The sequence below is a fragment of the Saccostrea echinata genome, unplaced genomic scaffold (assembly GCF_033153115.1).
Source record: "Saccostrea echinata isolate AGI-Se365-2 ecotype Australia unplaced genomic scaffold, CSIRO_AGI_Sech_v1 ptg000015l, whole genome shotgun sequence".
Taxonomy (NCBI): Eukaryota; Metazoa; Mollusca; class Bivalvia; order Ostreida; family Ostreidae; genus Saccostrea; species Saccostrea echinata.
In genome coordinates this window covers 797,597-819,459 of record NW_026889764.1, presented here as the reverse complement: position 1 = coordinate 819,459, position 21,863 = coordinate 797,597, and the positions used below count along the sequence as shown (strand labels likewise).

General features: G+C 31.0%; 1 protein-coding gene across 1 annotated transcript; it reads left to right on the top strand.

Annotated features, from left to right (window-relative positions):
- Window positions 1-876: 876 nt before the first annotated feature.
- LOC133187969 (uncharacterized) lies at window positions 877-19,584 on the top strand. The gene is made up of 4 exons (XM_061323362.1): window positions 877-1,108; window positions 17,665-17,784; window positions 18,160-18,385; window positions 18,776-19,584. Exons 1-4 carry the CDS (start codon window positions 877-879, stop codon window positions 19,023-19,025), a joined length of 828 nt encoding a protein of 275 aa, XP_061179346.1. The 3' UTR covers window positions 19,026-19,584.
- The last annotated feature ends 2,279 nt before the right edge of the window (window positions 19,585-21,863 follow it).

Below are 21,863 nucleotides of genomic sequence, written 5' to 3'. Positions count from 1 at the left end.
TTATGGGCTTCTATCTACTGTATGAAAATTTCAAGAATGTCTGATAAACACATAGCAGAATTCAACTTTAAGTTATTGCATAATTTATTAAACAATAATTTGAGTGTGAGCAAATGGAATCCTAATGTACAAAAATTTTGTGATAATTGTGGAGAAATAAAAAAAATTATGCATCTTTTATATAACTGTAACGACTCAAATTGTATATGGATTAAGTTAAGTTTAATTGTCGGGTTTAAGATTAGTTGGAAACATGTTGTAATACTAGGCTTTTATGAAAACTCAGATTTGTTATGGGCATGAAAATATTACTTTCTTTCTTTGCACTGAAAATTTTCAAATACAAGATGAAGTGTAGACTTACGAATTCACACTGTACCAGAGATTCTTTGTATAATTTTGTTAAATCTGCATTAAATACATATCAATATATTTCAGAATTTTCTTATGATAAAGTACAAATTCAAAAAGTGTTTAAAAAAGTTTGTAGAAGTTATTGATATTTTCTTATTGTTTAAATCATTAAAATACATGTTTTTTTTTTCTTCAACTGTAATCTTTAGTCAAAATTGTCATATTATATACTGTTTACATGTTATGTATATTATTGTTTGTTTGCAATTAATAAAGAAAAAAAAACAAGTAATCGATGAAGGTAAACAAAAATATTTGTATCTTATATTTGACAAAATCTAAAGGGCATCTTGGCGTCAATTAGATGAAAATACTAGATTTGCCCGACATCTTACTTCTGAGAATCATATTAATTAGTTGTTCTTACAAGTACCTACGCAAGAGTGTGTTTATAAGTGCCTCTTTTAAAGAGAAAGCCCTTCTTGTACGCTTTAAAGCCGTGCATTACAAATCAAAAACAACATGGGCTGTTTTGAGGACCTAAGGAGAAGGAAACCCTGTCAATTGAATACCAAACACTGGGTTTTTATTTCAATAACTGGATTTCTTGTAGTTTTGGGACTAGGAATTCTTATATCATCTGTTTCTTATCTTCACAAATATGACAAAGACTGTGATAATTCGTCTCCGGAAATACCGAAGGAGTCCGTTCCAGAAGCCCTAACATCGCAGGTCATGGTGACTGAGAGAATGAGTATGTTCTTCACACATGAGGTTTTTAAATAATTTTTGCTGGTCTCATACTTATTTACTTACAAATAACACCATTTCATTTTATTCATTAGCTGTATGAGAAATATAATTTAACTATTATAAATGGTTTCACATGTACAAATGATGAATTATTTTCATAAATGCTATTATATAGACACTCCTGCTTCCTGAGATATCCCCACTCCAACCTTTCTACATTATTTTGTAGTTTATACTATCTGTACTAGTAAGTATTATATTTAGTTACTGTTTTAGAGTAAGTACTATATGTAGTTACTGTTTTAGAGTCTATACTATTTGTACCAGTAAGTACTATATGTAGTAACTGATTTAGAGTCTACACTATCTGTACTAGTAAGTACTATATTGAGTTACTGTTTTAGATTCTACACTATCTGTACCAGTAAGTACTATATGTAGTTACTGATTTAGAGTCTACACTATCTGTACCAGTAAGTACTATATGTAGTAACTGATTTAGAGTCTACACTATCTGTACCAGTAAGTACTATATATAGTAACTGATTTAGAGTCTACACTATCTGTACTAGTAAGTACTATATGTAGTTACTGTTTTAGAGTCTATACTATCTGTATTAGTAAGTACTATATTGAGTTACTGATTTAGAGTCTATACTATCTGTACTAGTAAGTACTATATTTAGTTACTGTTTTAGAGTCTATACTATCTGTACCAGTAAGTACTATATGTAGTTACTGTTTTAGAGTCTACACTATCTGTACTAGTAAGTACTACATTGAGTTACTGTTTTAGAGTCTACACTATCTGTACTAGTAAGTACTATATTTAGTTACTGTTTTAGAGTCTACACTATCTGTACTAGTAAGTACTACATTGAGTTACTGTTTTAGAGTCTACACTATCTGTACTACTAAGTTCTATATGTAGTTACTGTTTTAGAGTCTACACTATCTGTACTAGTAAGTTCTATATGTAGTTACTGTTTTAGAGTCTACACTATCTGTATTAGTAAGTACTACATTGAGTTACTGTTTTAGGGTCTATACTATCTGTACTAGTAAGTACTACATTGAGTTACTGTTTTAGAGTCTACACTATCTGTATTAGTAAGTACTATATTTAGTTACTGTTTTAGAGTCTACACTATCTGTACCAGTAAGTACTACATTGAGTTACTGTTTTAGAGTCTACACTATCTGTACTAGTAAGTACTACATTGAGTTACTGTTTTAGGGTCTATACTATCTGTACTAGTAAGTTCTATATGTAGTTACTGTTTTAGAGTCTACACTATCTGTATTAGTAAGTACTATATTTAGTTACTGTTTTAGAGTCTGCACTATCTGTACTAGTAAGTACAATATTTAGTTACTGTTTTAGAGTCTACACTATCTGTATTAGTAAGTACTACATTGAGTTACTGTTTTAGGGTCTACACTATCTGTACTAGTAAGTACTACATTGAGTTACTGTTTTAGAGTCTACACTATCTGTATTAGTAAGTACTACATTGAGTTACTGTTTTAGAGTCTACACTATCTGTATTAGTAAGTACTACATTGAGTTACTGTTTTAGAGTCTACACTATCTGTACTACTAAGTTCTATATGTAGTTACTGTTTTAGGGTCTATACTATCTGTACTAGTAAGTACTATATGTATTTACTGTTTTAGAGTCTACACTATCTGTACAAGTAAGTTCTACATTGAGTTACTGTTTTAGAGTCTACACTATCTGTACTAGTAAGTACTACATTGAGTTACTGTTTTAGAGTCTACACTATCTGTACCAGTAAGTACTATATGTATATACTGTTTTAGAGTCTACACTATCTGTACTAGTAAGTACTATATGTAGTTACTGTTTTAGAGTCTACACTATCTGTACTAGTAAGTACTATATGTAGTTACTGTTTTAGAGTCTACACTATCTGTACTAGTAAGTACTACATTGAGTTACTGTTTTAGAGTCTACACTATCTGTACTAGTAAGTACTATATGTAGTTACTGTTTTAGAGTCTACACTATCTGTACTAGTAAGTACTAGAGTCTACACTATCTGTATTAGTAAGTACTACATTGAGTTACTGTTTTAGAGTCTACACTATCTGTATTAGTAAGTACTACATTGAGTTACTGTTTTAGAGTCTACACTATCTGTACTAGTAAGTACTAGAGTCTACACTATCTGTATTAATAAGTACTACATTGAGTTACTGTTTTAGAGTCTACACTATCTGTACTACTAAGTTCTATATTGAGTTACTGTTTTAGGGTCTATACTATCTGTACTAGTAAGTACTATATGTAGTTACTGTTTTAGAGTCTACACTATCTGTATTAGTAAGTACTACATTGAGTTACTGTTTTAGAGTCTACACTATCTGTACTAGTAAGTACTACATTGAGTTACTGTTTTAGAGTCTACACTATCTGTATTAGTAAGTACTACATTGAGTTACTGTTTTAGAGTCTACACTATCTGTACTAGTAAGTTCTATATGTAGTTACTGTTTTAGAGTCTACACTATCTGTATTAGTAAGTACTACATTGAGTTACTGTTTTAGGGTCTATACTATCTGTACTAGTAAGTACTACATTGAGTTACTGTTTTAGAGTCTACACTATCTGTATTAGTAAGTACTACATTGAGTTACTGTTTTAGAGTCTACACTATCTGTATTAGTAAGTACTACATTGAGTTACTGTTTTAGAGTCTACACTATCTGTATTAGTAAGTACTACATTGAGTTACTGTTTTAGAGTCTACACTATCTGTACTACTAAGTTCTATATGTAGTTACTGTTTTAGGGTCTATACTATCTGTACTAATAAGTACTATATGTATTTACTGTTTTAGAGTCTACACTATCTGTACAAGTAAGTTCTACATTGAGTTACTGCTTTAGAGTCTATACTATCTGTACTAGTAAGTACTACATTGAGTTACTGTTTTAGAGTCTACACTATCTGTATTAGTAAGTACTATATTGAGTTACTGTTTTAGAGTCTACACTATCTGTACTAGTAAGTACTAGAGTCTACACTATCTGTATTAGTAAGTACTACATTGAGTTACTGTTTTAGAGTCTACACTATCTGTATTAGTAAGTACTATATGTAGTTACTGTTTTAGAGTCTACACTATCTGTACTAGTAAGTACTAGAGTCTACACTATCTGTATTAGTAAGTACTACATTGAGTTACTGTTTTAGAGTCTACACTATCTGTATTAGTAAGTACTACATTGAGTTACTGTTTTAGAGTCTACACTATCTGTACTACTAAGTTCTATATTGAGTTACTGTTTTAGGGTCTATACTATCTGTACTAGTAAGTACTATATGTAGTTACTGTTTTAGAGTCTATACTATCTGTATTAGTAAGTACTACATTGAGTTACTGTTTTAGAGTCTACACTATCTGTACTACTAAGTTCTATATTGAGTTACTGTTTTAGAGTCTACACTATCTGTACTAGTAAGTACTATATGTAGTTACTGTTTTAGAGTCTATACTATCTGTATTAGTAAGTACTACATTGAGTTACTGTTTTAGAGTCTACACTATCTGTATTAGTAAGTACTACATTGAGTTACTGTTTTAGAGTCTACACTATCTGTATTAGTAAGTACTACATTGAGTTACTGTTTTAGAGTCTACACTATCTGTATTAGTAAGTACTACATTGAGTTACTGTTTTAGAGTCTACACTATCTGTATTAGTAAGTACTACATTGAGTTACTGTTTTAGAGTCTACACTATCTGTACAAGTAAGTTCTATATTGAGTTACTGTTTTAGGGTCTATACTATCTGTACTAATAAGTACTATATGTATTTACTGTTTTAGAGTCTACACTATCTGTACAAGTAAGTTCTACATTGAGTTACTGCTTTAGAGTCTATACTATCTGTACTAGTAAGTACTACATTGAGTTACTGTTTTAGAGTCTACACTATCTGTATTAGTAAGTACTATATTGAGTTACTGTTTTAGAGTCTACACTATCTGTACTAGTAAGTACTAGAGTCTACACTATCTGTATTAGTAAGTACTACATTGAGTTACTGTTTTAGAGTCTACACTATCTGTATTAGTAAGTACTATATGTAGTTACTGTTTTAGAGTCTACACTATCTGTACTAGTAAGTACTAGAGTCTACACTATCTGTATTAGTAAGTACTACATTGAGTTACTGTTTTAGAGTCTACACTATCTGTATTAGTAAGTACTACATTGAGTTACTGTTTTAGAGTCTACACTATCTGTATTAGTAAGTACTACATTGAGTTACTGTTTTAGGGTCTACACTATCTGTACTAGTAAGTACTATATTGAGTTACTGTTTTAGAGTCTACACTATCTGTACTAGTAAGTACTACATTGAGTTACTGTTTTAGAGTCTACACTATCTGTATTAGTAAGTACTACATTGAGTTACTGTTTTAGAGTCTACACTATCTGTATTAGTAAGTACTACATTGAGTTACTGTTTTAGAGTCTACACTATCTGTACTACTAAGTTCTATATGTAGTTACTGTTTTAGGGTCTATACTATCTGTACTAGTAAGTACTATATGTATTTACTGTTTTAGAGTCTACACTATCTGTACAAGTAAGTTCTACATTGAGTTACTGCTTTAGAGTCTATACTATCTGTACTAGTAAGTACTACATTGAGTTACTGTTTTAGAGTCTACACTATCTGTATTAGTAAGTACTATATTGAGTTACTGTTTTAGAGTCTACACTATCTGTACTAGTAAGTACTAGAGTCTACACTATCTGTATTAGTAAGTACTACATTGAGTTACTGTTTTAGAGTCTACACTATCTGTATTAGTAAGTACTATATGTAGTTACTGTTTTAGAGTCTACACTATCTGTACTAGTAAGTACTAGAGTCTACACTATCTGTATTAGTAAGTACTACATTGAGTTACTGTTTTTGAGTCTACACTATCTGTATTAGTAAGTACTACATTGAGTTACTGTTTTAGAGTCTACACTATCTGTACTACTAAGTTCTATATTGAGTTACTGTTTTAGGGTCTATACTATCTGTACTAGTAAGTACTATATTGAGTTACTGTTTTAGAGTCTATACAATTTGTACTAGTAAGTACTATATTGAGTTACTGTTTTAGAGTCTACACTATCTGTACTACTAAGTTCTATATGTAGTTACTGTTTTAGAGTCTACACTATCTGTACTAGTAAGTTCTATATGTAGTTACTGTTTTAGAGTCTACACTATCTGTATTAGTAAGTACTACATTGAGTTACTGTTTTAGGGTCTACACTATCTGTACTACTAAGTTCTATATGTAGTTACTGTTTTAGGGTCTATACTATCTGTATTAGTAAGTACTACATTGAGTTACTGTTTTAGAGTCTACACTATCTGTACTAGTAAGTACTACATTGAGTTACTGTTTTAGAGTCTACACTATCTGTACTAGTAAGTACTACATTGAGTTACTGTTTTAGAGTCTACACTATCTGTACTACTAAGTTCTATATGTAGTTACTGTTTTAGAGTCTACACTATCTGTACTAGTAAGTTCTATATGTAGTTACTGTTTTAGAGTCTACACTATCTGTATTAGTAAGTACTACATTGAGTTACTGTTTTAGGGTCTATACTATCTGTACTAGTAAGTACTACATTGAGTTACTGTTTTAGAGTCTACACTATCTGTATTAGTAAGTACTACATTGAGTTACTGTTTTAGAGTCTACACTATCTGTACTAGTAAGTACTACATTGAGTTACTGTTTTAGGGTCTATACTATCTGTACTAGTAAGTTCTATATGTAGTTACTGTTTTAGAGTCTACACTATCTGTATTAGTAAGTACTACATTGAGTTACTGTTTTAGAGTCTACACTATCTGTACTAGTAAGTACTACATTGAGTTACTGTTTTAGAGTCTACACTATCTGTACTACTAAGTTCTATATGTAGTTACTGTTTTAGGGTCTATACTATCTGTATTAGTAAGTACTATATGTATTTACTGTTTTAGAGTCTACACTATCTGTACAAGTAAGTTCTACATTGAGTTACTGTTTTAGAGTCTACACTATCTGTACTAGTAAGTACTACATTGAGTTACTGTTTTAGAGTCTACACTATCTGTACCAGTAAGTACTATATGTATTTACTGTTTTAGAGTCTACACTATCTGTACTAGTAAGTACTATATGTAGTTACTGTTTTAGAGTCTACACTATCTGTACTAGTAAGTACTATATGTAGTTACTGTTTTAGAGTCTACACTATCTGTACTAGTAAGTACTACATTGAGTTACTGTTTTAGAGTCTACACTATCTGTACTAGCAAGTACTATATGTAGTTACTGTTTTAGAGTCTACACTATCTGTACTAGTAAGTACTAGAGTCTACACTATCTGTATTAGTAAGTACTACATTGAGTTACTGTTTTAGAGTCTACACTATCTGTATTAGTAAGTACTACATTGAGTTACTGTTTTAGAGTCTACACTATCTGTATTAGTAAGTACTACATTGAGTTACTGTTTTAGAGTCTACACTATCTGTACTACTAAGTTCTATATGTATTTACTGTTTTAGAGTCTACACTATCTGTACAAGTAAGTTCTACATTGAGTTACTGCTTTAGAGTCTATACTATCTGTACTAGTAAGTACTACATTGAGTTACTGTTTTAGAGTCTACACTATCTGTATTAGTAAGTACTATATTGAGTTACTGTTTTAGAGTCTACACTATCTGTACTAGTAAGTACTAGAGTCTACACTATCTGTATTAGTAAGTACTACATTGAGTTACTGTTTTAGAGTCTACACTATCTGTATTAGTAAGTACTATATGTAGTTACTGTTTTAGAGTCTACACTATCTGTACTAGTAAGTACTAGAGTCTACACTATCTGTATTAATAAGTACTACATTGAGTTACTGTTTTAGAGTCTACACTATCTGTACTACTAAGTTCTATATTGAGTTACTGTTTTAGGGTCTATACTATCTGTACTAGTAAGTACTATATGTAGTTACTGTTTTAGAGTCTATACTATCTGTATTAGTAAGTACTACATTGAGTTACTGTTTTAGAGTCTATACTATTTGTACTAGTAAGTACTATATTGAGTTACTGTTTTAGAGTCTACACTATCTGTACAAGTAAGTTCTACATTGAGTTACTGTTTTAGAGTCTACACTATCTGTATTAGTAAGTACTACATTGAGTTACTGTTTTAGAGTCTACACTATCTGTACTAGTAAGTTCTATATTGAGTTACTGTTTTAGAGTCTACACTATCTGTACTAGTAAGTACTATATTGAGTTACTGTTTTAGAGTCTATACTATCTGTATTAGTAAGTACTACATTGAGTTACTGTTTTAGAGTCTACACTATCTGTACTAGTAAGTTCTATATTGAGTTACTGTTTTAGAGTCTACACTATCTGTACTAGTAAGTACTATATTGAGTTACTGTTTTAGAGTCTACACTATCTGTACTAGTAAGTACTATATTGAGTTACTGTTTTAGAGTCTACACTATCTGTACTAGTAAGTACTACATTGAATTACTGTTTTAGAGTCTACACTATCTGTACTAGTAAGTTCTATATTGAGTTACTGTTTTAGAGTCTACACTATCTGTACTAGTAAGTACTATATTGAGTTACTGTTTTAGAGTCTACACTATCTGTACTAGTAAGTACTATATTGAGTTACTGTTTTAGAGTCTACACTATCTGTACTAGTAAGTACTACATTGAGTTACTGTTTTAGAGTCTATACTATTTGTATAAGTAAGTACTATATTGAGTTACTGTTTTAGAGTCTACACTATCTGTACTAGTAAGTACTATATGTAGTTACTGTTTTAGAGTCTACACTATCTGTACTAGTAAGTACTACATTGAGTTACTGTTTTAGAGTCTACACTATCTGTATTAGTAAGTACTACATTGAGTTACTGTTTTAGAGTCTACACTATCTGTACTAGTAAGTACTATATTGAGTTACTGTTTTAGAGTCTACACTATCTGTACTAGTAAGTACTACATTGAGTTACTGTTTTAGAGTCTACACTATCTGTACTAGTAAGTACTATATTTAGTTACTGTTTTAGAGTCTTAGTAAGTACTATATGTAGTTACTGTTTTAGAGTCTACACTATCTGTACTAGTAAGTACTACATTGAGTTACTGTTTTAGAGTCTACACTATCTGTACTAGCAAGTACTATATGTAGTTACTGTTTTAGAGTCTACACTATCTGTACTAGTAAGTACTAGAGTCTACACTATCTGTATTAGTAAGTACTACATTGAGTTACTGTTTTAGAGTCTACACTATCTGTATTAGTAAGTACTACATTGAGTTACTGTTTTAGAGTCTACACTATCTGTACTAGTAAGTACTACATTGAGTTACTGTTTTAGAGTCTACACTATCTGTATTAGTAAGTACTACATTGAGTTACTGTTTTAGAGTCTACACTATCTGTACTAGTAAGTTCTATATGTAGTTACTGTTTTAGAGTCTACACTATCTGTATTAGTAAGTACTACATTGAGTTACTGTTTTAGGGTCTATACTATCTGTACTAGTAAGTACTACATTGAGTTACTGTTTTAGAGTCTACACTATCTGTATTAGTAAGTACTACATTGAGTTACTGTTTTAGAGTCTACACTATCTGTATTAGTAAGTACTACATTGAGTTACTGTTTTAGAGTCTACACTATCTGTATTAGTAAGTACTACATTGAGTTACTGTTTTAGAGTCTACACTATCTGTACTACTAAGTTCTATATGTAGTTACTGTTTTAGGGTCTATACTATCTGTACTAATAAGTACTATATGTATTTACTGTTTTAGAGTCTACACTATCTGTACAAGTAAGTTCTACATTGAGTTACTGCTTTAGAGTCTATACTATCTGTACTAGTAAGTACTACATTGAGTTACTGTTTTAGAGTCTACACTATCTGTATTAGTAAGTACTATATTGAGTTACTGTTTTAGAGTCTACACTATCTGTACTAGTAAGTACTAGAGTCTACACTATCTGTATTAGTAAGTACTACATTGAGTTACTGTTTTAGAGTCTACACTATCTGTATTAGTAAGTACTATATGTAGTTACTGTTTTAGAGTCTACACTATCTGTACTAGTAAGTACTAGAGTCTACACTATCTGTATTAGTAAGTACTACATTGAGTTACTGTTTTAGAGTCTACACTATCTGTATTAGTAAGTACTACATTGAGTTACTGTTTTAGAGTCTACACTATCTGTACTACTAAGTTCTATATTGAGTTACTGTTTTAGGGTCTATACTATCTGTACTAGTAAGTACTATATGTAGTTACTGTTTTAGAGTCTATACTATCTGTATTAGTAAGTACTACATTGAGTTACTGTTTTAGAGTCTACACTATCTGTACTACTAAGTTCTATATTGAGTTACTGTTTTAGAGTCTACACTATCTGTACTAGTAAGTACTATATGTAGTTACTGTTTTAGAGTCTATACTATCTGTATTAGTAAGTACTACATTGAGTTACTGTTTTAGAGTCTACACTATCTGTATTAGTAAGTACTACATTGAGTTACTGTTTTAGAGTCTACACTATCTGTATTAGTAAGTACTACATTGAGTTACTGTTTTAGAGTCTACACTATCTGTATTAGTAAGTACTACATTGAGTTACTGTTTTAGAGTCTACACTATCTGTATTAGTAAGTACTACATTGAGTTACTGTTTTAGAGTCTACACTATCTGTACAAGTAAGTTCTATATTGAGTTACTGTTTTAGGGTCTATACTATCTGTACTAATAAGTACTATATGTATTTACTGTTTTAGAGTCTACACTATCTGTACAAGTAAGTTCTACATTGAGTTACTGCTTTAGAGTCTATACTATCTGTACTAGTAAGTACTACATTGAGTTACTGTTTTAGAGTCTACACTATCTGTATTAGTAAGTACTATATTGAGTTACTGTTTTAGAGTCTACACTATCTGTACTAGTAAGTACTAGAGTCTACACTATCTGTATTAGTAAGTACTACATTGAGTTACTGTTTTAGAGTCTACACTATCTGTATTAGTAAGTACTATATGTAGTTACTGTTTTAGAGTCTACACTATCTGTACTAGTAAGTACTAGAGTCTACACTATCTGTATTAGTAAGTACTACATTGAGTTACTGTTTTAGAGTCTACACTATCTGTATTAGTAAGTACTACATTGAGTTACTGTTTTAGAGTCTACACTATCTGTATTAGTAAGTACTACATTGAGTTACTGTTTTAGGGTCTACACTATCTGTACTAGTAAGTACTATATTGAGTTACTGTTTTAGAGTCTACACTATCTGTACTAGTAAGTACTACATTGAGTTACTGTTTTAGAGTCTACACTATCTGTATTAGTAAGTACTACATTGAGTTACTGTTTTAGAGTCTACACTATCTGTATTAGTAAGTACTACATTGAGTTACTGTTTTAGAGTCTACACTATCTGTACTACTAAGTTCTATATGTAGTTACTGTTTTAGGGTCTATACTATCTGTACTAGTAAGTACTATATGTATTTACTGTTTTAGAGTCTACACTATCTGTACAAGTAAGTTCTACATTGAGTTACTGCTTTAGAGTCTATACTATCTGTACTAGTAAGTACTACATTGAGTTACTGTTTTAGAGTCTACACTATCTGTATTAGTAAGTACTATATTGAGTTACTGTTTTAGAGTCTACACTATCTGTACTAGTAAGTACTAGAGTCTACACTATCTGTATTAGTAAGTACTACATTGAGTTACTGTTTTAGAGTCTACACTATCTGTATTAGTAAGTACTATATGTAGTTACTGTTTTAGAGTCTACACTATCTGTACTAGTAAGTACTAGAGTCTACACTATCTGTATTAGTAAGTACTACATTGAGTTACTGTTTTAGAGTCTACACTATCTGTATTAGTAAGTACTACATTGAGTTACTGTTTTAGAGTCTACACTATCTGTACTACTAAGTTCTATATTGAGTTACTGTTTTAGGGTCTATACTATCTGTACTAGTAAGTACTATATTGAGTTACTGTTTTAGAGTCTATACAATTTGTACTAGTAAGTACTATATTGAGTTACTGTTTTAGAGTCTACACTATCTGTACTACTAAGTTCTATATGTAGTTACTGTTTTAGAGTCTACACTATCTGTACTAGTAAGTTCTATATGTAGTTACTGTTTTAGAGTCTACACTATCTGTATTAGTAAGTACTACATTGAGTTACTGTTTTAGGGTCTACACTATCTGTACTACTAAGTTCTATATGTAGTTACTGTTTTAGGGTCTATACTATCTGTATTAGTAAGTACTACATTGAGTTACTGTTTTAGAGTCTACACTATCTGTACTAGTAAGTACTACATTGAGTTACTGTTTTAGAGTCTACACTATCTGTACTAGTAAGTACTACATTGAGTTACTGTTTTAGAGTCTACACTATCTGTACTACTAAGTTCTATATGTAGTTACTGTTTTAGAGTCTACACTATCTGTACTAGTAAGTTCTATATGTAGTTACTGTTTTAGAGTCTACACTATCTGTATTAGTAAGTACTACATTGAGTTACTGTTTTAGGGTCTATACTATCTGTACTAGTAAGTACTACATTGAGTTACTGTTTTAGAGTCTACACTATCTGTATTAGTAAGTACTACATTGAGTTACTGTTTTAGAGTCTACACTATCTGTACTAGTAAGTACTACATTGAGTTACTGTTTTAGGGTCTATACTATCTGTACTAGTAAGTTCTATATGTAGTTACTGTTTTAGAGTCTACACTATCTGTATTAGTAAGTACTACATTGAGTTACTGTTTTAGAGTCTACACTATCTGTACTAGTAAGTACTACATTGAGTTACTGTTTTAGAGTCTACACTATCTGTACTACTAAGTTCTATATGTAGTTACTGTTTTAGGGTCTATACTATCTGTATTAGTAAGTACTATATGTATTTACTGTTTTAGAGTCTACACTATCTGTACAAGTAAGTTCTACATTGAGTTACTGTTTTAGAGTCTACACTATCTGTACTAGTAAGTACTACATTGAGTTACTGTTTTAGAGTCTACACTATCTGTACCAGTAAGTACTATATGTATTTACTGTTTTAGAGTCTACACTATCTGTACTAGTAAGTACTATATGTAGTTACTGTTTTAGAGTCTACACTATCTGTACTAGTAAGTACTATATGTAGTTACTGTTTTAGAGTCTACACTATCTGTACTAGTAAGTACTACATTGAGTTACTGTTTTAGAGTCTACACTATCTGTACTAGCAAGTACTATATGTAGTTACTGTTTTAGAGTCTACACTATCTGTACTAGTAAGTACTAGAGTCTACACTATCTGTATTAGTAAGTACTACATTGAGTTACTGTTTTAGAGTCTACACTATCTGTATTAGTAAGTACTACATTGAGTTACTGTTTTAGAGTCTACACTATCTGTATTAGTAAGTACTACATTGAGTTACTGTTTTAGAGTCTACACTATCTGTACTACTAAGTTCTATATGTATTTACTGTTTTAGAGTCTACACTATCTGTACAAGTAAGTTCTACATTGAGTTACTGCTTTAGAGTCTATACTATCTGTACTAGTAAGTACTACATTGAGTTACTGTTTTAGAGTCTACACTATCTGTATTAGTAAGTACTATATTGAGTTACTGTTTTAGAGTCTACACTATCTGTACTAGTAAGTACTAGAGTCTACACTATCTGTATTAGTAAGTACTACATTGAGTTACTGTTTTAGAGTCTACACTATCTGTATTAGTAAGTACTATATGTAGTTACTGTTTTAGAGTCTACACTATCTGTACTAGTAAGTACTAGAGTCTACACTATCTGTATTAATAAGTACTACATTGAGTTACTGTTTTAGAGTCTACACTATCTGTACTACTAAGTTCTATATTGAGTTACTGTTTTAGGGTCTATACTATCTGTACTAGTAAGTACTATATGTAGTTACTGTTTTAGAGTCTATACTATCTGTATTAGTAAGTACTACATTGAGTTACTGTTTTAGAGTCTATACTATTTGTACTAGTAAGTACTATATTGAGTTACTGTTTTAGAGTCTACACTATCTGTACAAGTAAGTTCTACATTGAGTTACTGTTTTAGAGTCTACACTATCTGTATTAGTAAGTACTACATTGAGTTACTGTTTTAGAGTCTACACTATCTGTACTAGTAAGTTCTATATTGAGTTACTGTTTTAGAGTCTACACTATCTGTACTAGTAAGTACTATATTGAGTTACTGTTTTAGAGTCTATACTATCTGTATTAGTAAGTACTACATTGAGTTACTGTTTTAGAGTCTACACTATCTGTACTAGTAAGTTCTATATTGAGTTACTGTTTTAGAGTCTACACTATCTGTACTAGTAAGTACTATATTGAGTTACTGTTTTAGAGTCTACACTATCTGTACTAGTAAGTACTATATTGAGTTACTGTTTTAGAGTCTACACTATCTGTACTAGTAAGTACTACATTGAATTACTGTTTTAGAGTCTACACTATCTGTACTAGTAAGTTCTATATTGAGTTACTGTTTTAGAGTCTACACTATCTGTACTAGTAAGTACTATATTGAGTTACTGTTTTAGAGTCTACACTATCTGTACTAGTAAGTACTATATTGAGTTACTGTTTTAGAGTCTACACTATCTGTACTAGTAAGTACTACATTGAGTTACTGTTTTAGAGTCTATACTATTTGTATAAGTAAGTACTATATTGAGTTACTGTTTTAGAGTCTACACTATCTGTACTAGTAAGTACTATATGTAGTTACTGTTTTAGAGTCTACACTATCTGTACTAGTAAGTACTACATTGAGTTACTGTTTTAGAGTCTACACTATCTGTATTAGTAAGTACTACATTGAGTTACTGTTTTAGAGTCTACACTATCTGTACTAGTAAGTACTATATTGAGTTACTGTTTTAGAGTCTACACTATCTGTACTAGTAAGTACTACATTGAGTTACTGTTTTAGAGTCTACACTATCTGTACTAGTAAGTACTATATTTAGTTACTGTTTTAGAGTCTTAGTAAGTACTATATGTAGTTACTGTTTTAGAGTCTACACTATCTGTACTAGTAAGTACTACATTGAGTTACTGTTTTAGAGTCTACACTATCTGTACTAGCAAGTACTATATGTAGTTACTGTTTTAGAGTCTACACTATCTGTACTAGTAAGTACTAGAGTCTACACTATCTGTATTAGTAAGTACTACATTGAGTTACTGTTTTAGAGTCTACACTATCTGTATTAGTAAGTACTACATTGAGTTACTGTTTTAGAGTCTACACTATCTGTATTAGTAAGTACTACATTGAGTTACTGTTTTAGAGTCTACACTATCTGTACTACTAAGTTCTATATGTAGTTACTGTTTTAGGGTCTATACTATCTGTACTAATAAGTACTATATGTATTTACTGTTTTAGAGTCTACACTATCTGTACAAGTAAGTTCTACATTGAGTTACTGCTTTAGAGTCTATACTATCTGTACTAGTAAGTACTACATTGAGTTACTGTTTTAGAGTCTACACTATCTGTATTAGTAAGTACTATATTGAGTTACTGTTTTAGAGTCTACACTATCTGTACTAGTAAGTACTAGAGTCTACACTATCTGTATTAGTAAGTACTACATTGAGTTACTGTTTTAGAGTCTACACTATCTGTATTAGTAAGTACTATATGTAGTTACTGTTTTAGAGTCTACACTATCTGTACTAGTAAGTACTAGAGTCTACACTATCTGTATTAATAAGTACTACATTGAGTTACTGTTTTAGAGTCTACACTATCTGTATTAGTAAGTACTACATTGAGTTACTGTTTTAGAGTCTACACTATCTGTACTACTAAGTTCTATATTGAGTTACTGTTTTAGGGTCTATACTATCTGTACTAGTAAGTACTATATGTAGTTACTGTTTTAGAGTCTATACTATCTGTATTAGTAAGTACTACATTGAGTTACTGTTTTAGAGTCTATACTATTTGTACTAGTAAGTACTATATTGAGTTACTGTTTTAGAGTCTACACTATCTGTACAAGTAAGTTCTACATTGAGTTACTGTTTTAGAGTCTACACTATCTGTATTAGTAAGTACTACATTGAGTTACTGTTTTAGAGTCTACACTATCTGTACTAGTAAGTTCTATATTGAGTTACTGTTTTAGAGTCTACACTATCTGTACTAGTAAGTACTATATTGAGTTACTGTTTTAGAGTCTATACTATCTGTATTAGTAAGTACTACATTGAGTTACTGTTTTAGAGTCTACACTATCTGTACTAGTAAGTTCTATATTGAGTTACTGTTTTAGAGTCTACACTATCTGTACTAGTAAGTACTATATTGAGTTACTGTTTTAGAGTCTACACTATCTGTACTAGTAAGTACTATATTGAGTTACTGTTTTAGAGTCTACACTATCTGTACTAGTAAGTACTACATTGAATTACTGTTTTAGAGTCTACACTATCTGTACTAGTAAGTTCTATATTGAGTTACTGTTTTAGAGTCTACACTATCTGTACTAGTAAGTACTATATTGAGTTACTGTTTTAGAGTCTACACTATCTGTACTAGTAAGTACTATATTGAGTTACTGTTTTAGAGTCTACACTATCTGTACTAGTAAGTACTACATTGAGTTACTGTTTTAGAGTCTATACTATTTGTATAAGTAAGTACTATATTGAGTTACTGTTTTAGAGTCTACACTATCTGTACTAGTAAGTACTATATGTAGTTACTGTTTTAGAGTCTACACTATCTGTACTAGTAAGTACTACATTGAGTTACTGTTTTAGAGTCTACACTATCTGTATTAGTAAGTACTACATTGAGTTACTGTTTTAGAGTCTACACTATCTGTACTAGTAAGTACTATATTGAGTTACTGTTTTAGAGTCTACACTATCTGTACTAGTAAGTACTACATTGAGTTACTGTTTTAGAGTCTACACTATCTGTACTAGTAAGTACTATATTTAGTTACTGTTTTAGAGTCTGCACTATCTGTACCAGTAAGTACTATATTTAGTTACTGTTTTAGAGTCTACACTATCTGTACTAGTAAGTACTATATTTAGTTACTGTTTTAGAGTCTACACTATCTGTACTAGTAAGTACTACATTGAGTTACTGTTTTAGAGTCTACACTATCTGTATTAGTAAGTACTACATTGAGTTACTGTTTTAGAGTCTACACTATCTGTACTAGTAAGTACTATATTTAGTTACTGTTTTAGAGTCTACACTATCTGTACTAGTAAGTACTACATTGAGTTACTGTTTTAGAGTCTACACTATCTGTACTAGTAAGTACTACATTGAGTTACTGTTTTAGAGTCTACACTATCTGTATTAGTAAGTACTACATTGAGTTACTGTTTTAGAGTCTATACTCTCTGGTCCCTGTTCCTCGACTGATTCCTGTCCATTTGGTGCTGTTTGTGAGGAGGGAATCTGCTCGTGTAACGAAACATACCTAAACTACAAAGACGTCTGCCACAAAGGTTAGAAATATGTCTCAGTTCATAACTGGACAACGAGATATGTACAATTTTTGTTAACAGAAATTACTTATAATTAACATTTCATAAAGATGTTTTAAGGAGGCTGGGTGGTCAATATATTACCGAACAATTCCACCTAAAAAAAATTCAAATAGGCATTTTTGTTTTCTATTCACAAACTATATATTATTTATATTAAAAAAAGTGTTTCAGCTACAATATTTAATGCAATTTCCCATATTTTTAAACGGATTTCTTCTTTACAGGAGGTTTGAATAGACGAAAAATGCCCATGATCACCCAACCTTCTTAAGAAATAAAAGTTACGTGTACTGAGATTTTTGATTCACAGAGAAATTTTCCTTTTTTCTATAGTAACAAATCTGGCGCTCGAAAAGACTGTTTCGGCTAGTTCTAGTTTATTTCCTGCAAATAATAAAAGATGGGAAAATGCTGTTGATGGACGCACACATGTGATGAATTTTAATCTGTTATTCCATACAGGTTATGAAATCTTCCCTTGGCTATCCATTAATCTAGGAACTGAATTATGTGTCGTCAAAAGTATTATTTTATTTAACAGGATCGACAATCACGGTAGGTTACCAAATCAGTTGTGCACGTATAATAAAAAAAAACCCAATTAATTTAAACAATAAAATGCTGTCTTTGGTTGTAAGTGTGGGAACTAATGTTGCAGCTGTTGCAGAAAAATGCATAACCTGCGTAAGCCTAACATAAAAAAAACCATTTATATGATATTTAAAATTTTGCCACTGGATCATAAAATCAAACGATTGTTGTAGTTGTGAAATGTTGCATTGCTTGATACAAAAAAAGAAGACTTTTTTTTTATTGCATTTATAGAAAATTAATACTAAGGTGAAAATCTAGTAAATGAAAGGAACCTACAGATTTCTCAAATTTGAGAAATAAATTCCTCTAGTGATTAGAAATTCATTAACTCTCTCCATATCCCTACTTTAGGTAGATGGCTGCATGATGTTGAAGCCAGGGTAGGCAACTCCTCGAACTGGCCCCAGATGTCAACTTGTGGAACATTCATCGGACCCAGTAAAACTGGAGATGTTCACATCATTGAATGCGGGACACTCCTGTATGGAAAATGCGTCACAGTGAAAATTGTCAAACCGAACTATATAACAGACGATCGGGCAGCTAGAGGCGGGAAAAATGCTCTAGTTTTAGAGGAAGTTGTTGTTAATGGCATTGTATTGTAACTCATGACAGTGCATGCCAGCATTTTTTAGAAAAGAAAAATTTCCAAAGTTAAATGCCAAACTACCATTTCGTTTGTGTGTTAGTGTATGATTCTATTTGGGGTGGGTGGAGGTGGGAAGGGGGGATTTCACATTGTTTAAATCAAAGTATTAGCCTTTCATGCTTCCTGAATAAATGAATGTAAATGTGTAAATGAGTATCGTAAGAAATACAATAAAATCGATTTAACCGTGATATGCAGGTTCCCTTCGGCCTCGAGCTGATGCTGGATTCTCGGGTTGATATGGGATTCTCGGGTTGATATGGGATGTGATACAGATTTTGACATGTATTATTCTTAATGTATCATTACATGTGCAAATTGATTAAATTAAACGATATATTGCATGATATATACTTTCAGTTACTGCTACAGATTTTTAAAGCGTATAGCATTTTGTAAAAACTTTTTTGTAATTCCTAAAAATAAATAAAGTAATAACAATAATAATAATCTTTATTCTGAAATAGGCATTCTGCAATGTACAAGGACATTGAGGTGTGAGTATTATATACATATAAAACTTAATCAAATAGACATGATTTAAGAGATGAATTTAAAACGAATTAACTAATAAATCTTATTTTGCATATAAACCAAATAAATATATTATGTCGTATATATGCCTAAACCCAAGGATAGCCCATGAAAACCAGTATGGCTTATTTCCAATGGGGTCCTTTTACATGTAACAAAATTACTGGCATATGACATATATAATATACTTAATATAAACAATACATAATATACTTAATATAATCAAAATGGCTTAAAATTTCAGTCATACTTAATATGCAGAAGCATCTAAAATACAAGTTCTTAATTGTATAAGAAGAAAGAAAAGTTGGGTTATAAATATAATAGTATTAAAAGTCTTCCTTAGACATTTTCTTAAGTTTTTCCAAAAATGTTTTTGACCTTTTTTTTTAATTTTGATTTATTGGTAATTGTTTTAATCTGATCAGGTAGGGAATTCTAATCTTTAATTCCATTGTAAAAAAAAGTTTCACTTTCCATTTTTTGAACCCTTTGGCACAAAAAAAAAAAAAAAAAAAAAAAAAAAATTAGATTTACTTGACCTTGTACAATTTGAAGAAACATTTCGCTTAAAATTGCTGTACATATAATTTGGACCTTTATTATGAAATATATTGTAGACAAAGTTGAGGCGTAATTGACAAACTCTACTTCTGATATTCAAAAAACCCAATTTTTCAAATTCATTAACACTGACTCTTGATCTAGGTGAAACATCAAGAATAAATCTAATAATCTTGTTCTGTGCAACCTGAAGTCTATTTTTTTTTTCCAGATAGTCCTTCATACCAACAGGTGATAGCATAATCGATGTGACATTGAAATAAAACTTCTTGATTGCATTGACAAACATGAATTTTGCCAATATAAAAATTTAAGTCGTTGGTTTGTTTTACTAATAATAGTTTCTACAATTTTCTCACCAGATAGTAAGTTGTCAAAAAAAAAAAACAAAACAAAACAAAATAAAAAAAAAAAAAAAAAAAAAAAAAAAAACTCCTAATTATTTAACACAATTTTTAGATTTAATTTTGATTCCACCACATACTACTGAAAAGGTGTTCATATCATATGACTTCAATTTTCTAGGAGGTCCAAATAAAATACTCTCTTTCCCAAATGTAGAGAAAGTTTATTATCAACTAACCAGTGCTTACATTCCTCTAACATCTCAGATAGTTTTTTTTACTAATGACTTCTGGATTGGTATGTGAAAAAAGAATAGCTGTTTCAGATCATGTGACGGTACATATTGTCGTTTTGTACATATTGTCGTCGGCGACAATATGTACCTACTCTCACTGCACATATTGTCGTCTATCGGTACATATTGTCGCCGGCTGAAAAGTTAAACTTGTACATATTGTCACTAGCGACATTATGTGCCTCACCCTTACTGTACATATTGTCGCCCCACAGATATTGTTGCTTTAAGATTTCTGTGGTTTTGTGAATGTAATTGGTGTGTGTGAATCACACTGACGTGTCCCGTATGCTATTCCATGCAGCGTGACTGTGACGGTACATTTTGTCGTCCTGTTCATATTGTCGCCGGCGACAATATGTACCGATGGACGACAATATGTGCAGTGAGGGTAGGTACATATTGTCGCCGACGACAATATGTACAAAACGACAATATGTACCGTCACAGATCATCAGGCACAGTTTCTTCTGATATATTGATTAAGTATGTAATAAGTATTTTTATAATAGGGGCAGCATCTTTCAAAAATCTGGCAGGGATACCATCAAGTCCTGTGCTCTTTGAGGTTTTAATTTGACATAGCTCTTTGAAAACAAAACTCTCAGATACATATTTTAACACAAAAACTTTTCCTCTTTTCATAAAAATTTTTGACAGCTGTTGATACAGAATTATATACACCCTTGGGGGTAGGTAGTTGACTGAGTAGTTTAGCTGCTATTGTAGTGAAATAAGAATTAAAGCAGTTTGCGATTTTTTCATTTAAGAAATAAATAACAAGTTTAAAAACTTCAATGGGAATTGAAGTGGGTCGGTCACGTGATCAAATCCTGTGAAGGCCGAAGGCCTTCTCAGAAGATTTGATCACGTACCGACCCACTTCAATTCCCATTGAAGTTTTTAAACTTGTTATTTATTACTTATATATACATTTGAGACGGACAATCTAGTGTAATCGAATATAAATATTGCACCAACTGTGCGTCGTAGATTTTGACAAATTACGCTAGGTGTAAATCGGCTTGAAAAGCGGTTACGCTTCAAATTCATCTG

Coding starts and splice junctions, on each gene's coding strand:
- LOC133187969 (XM_061323362.1), top strand. CDS start 877: ATGGGCTGTTTTGAGGACCTAAGGAGAAGGAAACCCTGTCAATTGAAT. Junction 1,109..17,664: donor CATGGTGACTGAGAGAATGA/GTATGTTCTTCA, acceptor TTACTGTTTTAG/AGTCTATACTCTCTGGTCCC. Junction 17,785..18,159: donor CAAAGACGTCTGCCACAAAG/GTTAGAAATATG, acceptor TTTTTTCTATAG/TAACAAATCTGGCGCTCGAA.